General features: G+C 57.2%; 1 protein-coding gene across 1 annotated transcript; it reads left to right on the forward strand.

Moving 5' to 3' along the window:
- Positions 1–154: 154 nt before the first annotated feature.
- Positions 155–3,028, forward strand: LOC103774645 (fibrillin-2-like; the record flags this gene model as incomplete). Its single annotated transcript, XM_008942064.1, has 3 exons — positions 155–386; positions 1,309–1,477; positions 2,654–3,028. Coding segments are annotated over 3 exons (776 nt in total), but the record flags the coding sequence as incomplete, so codon positions are not given.
- Between the last annotated feature and the right edge of the window lie 11 nt (positions 3,029–3,039).

Genomic DNA, 3,039 nt, shown 5'->3' on the forward strand with positions numbered 1-3,039 from the left:
CTTGAGAGGTCCCTTCCCACCCAACCCTGTGTCCGAGTCTGATCCATCCCAGCCACCACGAGCAGATTTCCTCAGCCAGGTTGGGTGGGAGCACCAAGAGTTTGGGACCTCCCTTCCTCTGGCTGCTGAGTGGTTGTGCTGTGGTTGGGTGCAGATGAGAACGAGTGCTCCAGCCCCACCGCCTGCGGCTCTGCCTCCTGCTACAACACCCTGGGGAGCTTCAAGTGCGTCTGTCCCTCCGGCTTCGACTTCGACCAAGCCTTTGGTGGGTGCCAGGACGTGGACGAGTGCTCGGCAGGAGGCAGCCCCTGCAGCTATGGTTGCTCCAACACGGATGGGGGGTACCTCTGCGGCTGCCCCGGGGGCTACTTCCGAGCAGGACAAGGGTAAGAGAGAGGCTGGTGGCCACCGTCGGCACCTCGGTGGTCCTCAGGGGGGTTCTCACAGCTTGCCAAGGGGGTGGTGGGCCCAGATGTGCTCCAGCACCAGGCTTTTGCTCTTTGCTGCCAATAAAAAAGGAGTCCCAGGAAGCCGTGAGGGCTCATTCCCACGAGTTCTCAGCTTCTCCATGCCGTGCTGTTCCTCAGCCATCATGAGGTCCTCATGGTGGTGTGGGTCTCCTCATGCTAGTGTGCATCTCCTCATGGTGGTGTGCATCTCCTCATGGTGGTGTGCATCTATCTCCTCATGGTGATGTGCATCTATCTCCTCATGGTGGTGTGCATCTATCTCCTCATGGTGGTGTGCATCTATCTCATCTCCTCATGGTGGTGTGCATCTATCTCCTCATGCTGGTGTGGGTCTCCTCATGCTGGTGTGCATCTATCTCCTCATGGTGGTGTGCATCTCCTCATGGTGGTGTGCATCTATCTCCTCATGGTGGTGTGCATCTATCTCCTCATGGTGGTGTGCATCTCCTCATGGTGGTGTGCATCTCCTCATGCTGGTGTGCATCTATCTCCTCATGGTGGTGTGCATCTCCTCATCGTGGTGTGCATCTATCTCCTCATGGTGGTGTGCATCTCCTCATGGTGATGTGCATGGAGATGTGCTTCTCCTCTTCCATTTCACTGCTCCAAGGGTCAGTGCAGATGCTCTGCAGGTCCACCTAGCCCAGGGTGCAGACACATCAAACCATCTGGCCCCATCTAAACAAGATGTGTCCTGATCCCTCTCGGGCATGGTCTGCATCAAGCCATCTCCTAACCCCAGCCATGATCCTCCATGTGCCACGTGGAGAACCCGTGAGGGCAATGGGAAGATCTCCTTCTTGAAGCATGAATCTCTCTCTTACTCTTCTCCCCCCAGGCATTGCATTTCTGGCTTGGGTTTTGGGAAGGGTCCCTACCTTCCTGCCCCTCAAGAGGAGGATGAAGACAACCTGCTGTCCCCTGAGACCTGCTATGAGTGCAAGATCAACGGGTACCCCAAGAGGGGCCGGCAGCGGCGCAGCCTCAACGGCACCGAGCAGCAGCAGGTGAGGAGTCCACGGCATCCACAGCAGCACGGGGGGCAGGTTGGGCACCCCAAGAGGGACACTGAGGGGCTGGAGGGGGGCTGGAGAAGGTCAACGAAGCTGGGGAGGGGTCTGGGGAACATGGTGAGGAGCAGCTGAGGGAACTGGGATGGTTTAGTTTGGAGAGGAGGAGGCTGAAGGGAGAAGTTCTTGTTGTCTACAGCTCCCTGGAAGGAGGTTGGATGGAGGTTGGTCTCCTCTCCCAAATTACTAATGATAGGATGAGAGGCTCAAGTTGCCCCAAGGGAGGTTTTGGTTGGATATGAGGAAGAATTTCTCTCCTGGCAGAGTGCTGAGACCTTGGCCCAGGCTGCCCAGGGAGGTGCTGGAGTCCCCATGCCTGGAGGGGTTCAAAACACGTGTGGATGTGGCACTTGGGGACGTGGTTTAGTGGTCATGGGAGTGTTGGGTGATGGTTGGATTATGATGATCTTGGAGGTCTTTTCCAGCCTCTTGCTATAAATACAGGTTATTTTCCTTGGAGGGAAGTTCTGGCCTCTCTCCAAGGCTTCACCAAGCAGCTCACAGCCCTGGGCAGGAGAAGTGGGGCAGGGAGGTTGTTGTGGGCCCTTCAGGCTCTGGGAGGAAAGTGCCTCTGGAGTTATTGGCTCTTCCCCTGAAGATGAGGGGTGAGGTACTGAGACACAAACAGGTACCAAGAAACCATGAGGGTGGTGGAACAGGGGAACAAGCTGCCCAGAGACCTGGTGGAGGCCCCATCCCTGGAGACATTCAAGGTCAGGCTTGGTGGGACTTTGAGCAACCCAACCTGCTGTAGTTGGGGCCGTCCCTGCTCACTGCTTATTGGACTCGCTGACCTTTAGAGGTCCTTCCAACTCAAAGCATTCTAGGATTCTAGGCCAGTGAGGACCACAGAAGTCACAGCCACTTCTCAGAGCTGCTTCAGGGTGGCCCGTGGGGACAGAACTCCTCTAATTCCCCTCCTCCTTCACCCAACCATGACCTGAACTCCTCCAACTCCCCTCCTCCTTCACCCAACCACGACCATGAACTCCTCTAACTCCTCTTCTCCTTCACCCAACCATGACCTGAACTCCTCCAACTCCCCTCCTCCTTCACCCCACCACGACCTTTCCCTCGGGCTCGTTGGGTAACACATCCTCCTTCCTTTCCAAGGCTCACCCCGTGAACTTGGCCAGCATGGACGTGGACTCTCCTCTCTCCATGACCCTCAACCTCTCCGACCTGGCTCACAAGGAGCACATCCTGGAGCTCCTGCCGGCCGTGGAGCCTCTGGAGAACCGGGTGAAGTACCTCATCTCCCACGGCAACCAGGACGGCTTCTTCCGAATCCACCAGAGGGAGGGGTTGAGCTACCTCCACCTGGCCAGGAAGAGCATCGTGCCGGGCACCTACCTGCTGGAGATCGTCAGCGTGCCCCTCTACCGCAAGAGGGAACTGCAGAAACTCCAAGCCAAGAACCACCTCGACTACTTGGCGGGGGAGCTGGGCCGAGCACTGAGGATGAAGCTCCAGCTCCAGCTCTACTAACGGCCCTGAGA

Source organism: Merops nubicus, unplaced genomic scaffold, assembly GCF_000691845.1.
Source record: "Merops nubicus isolate BGI_N331 unplaced genomic scaffold, ASM69184v1 scaffold18560, whole genome shotgun sequence".
Classification (NCBI taxonomy): Eukaryota; Metazoa; Chordata; class Aves; order Coraciiformes; family Meropidae; genus Merops; species Merops nubicus.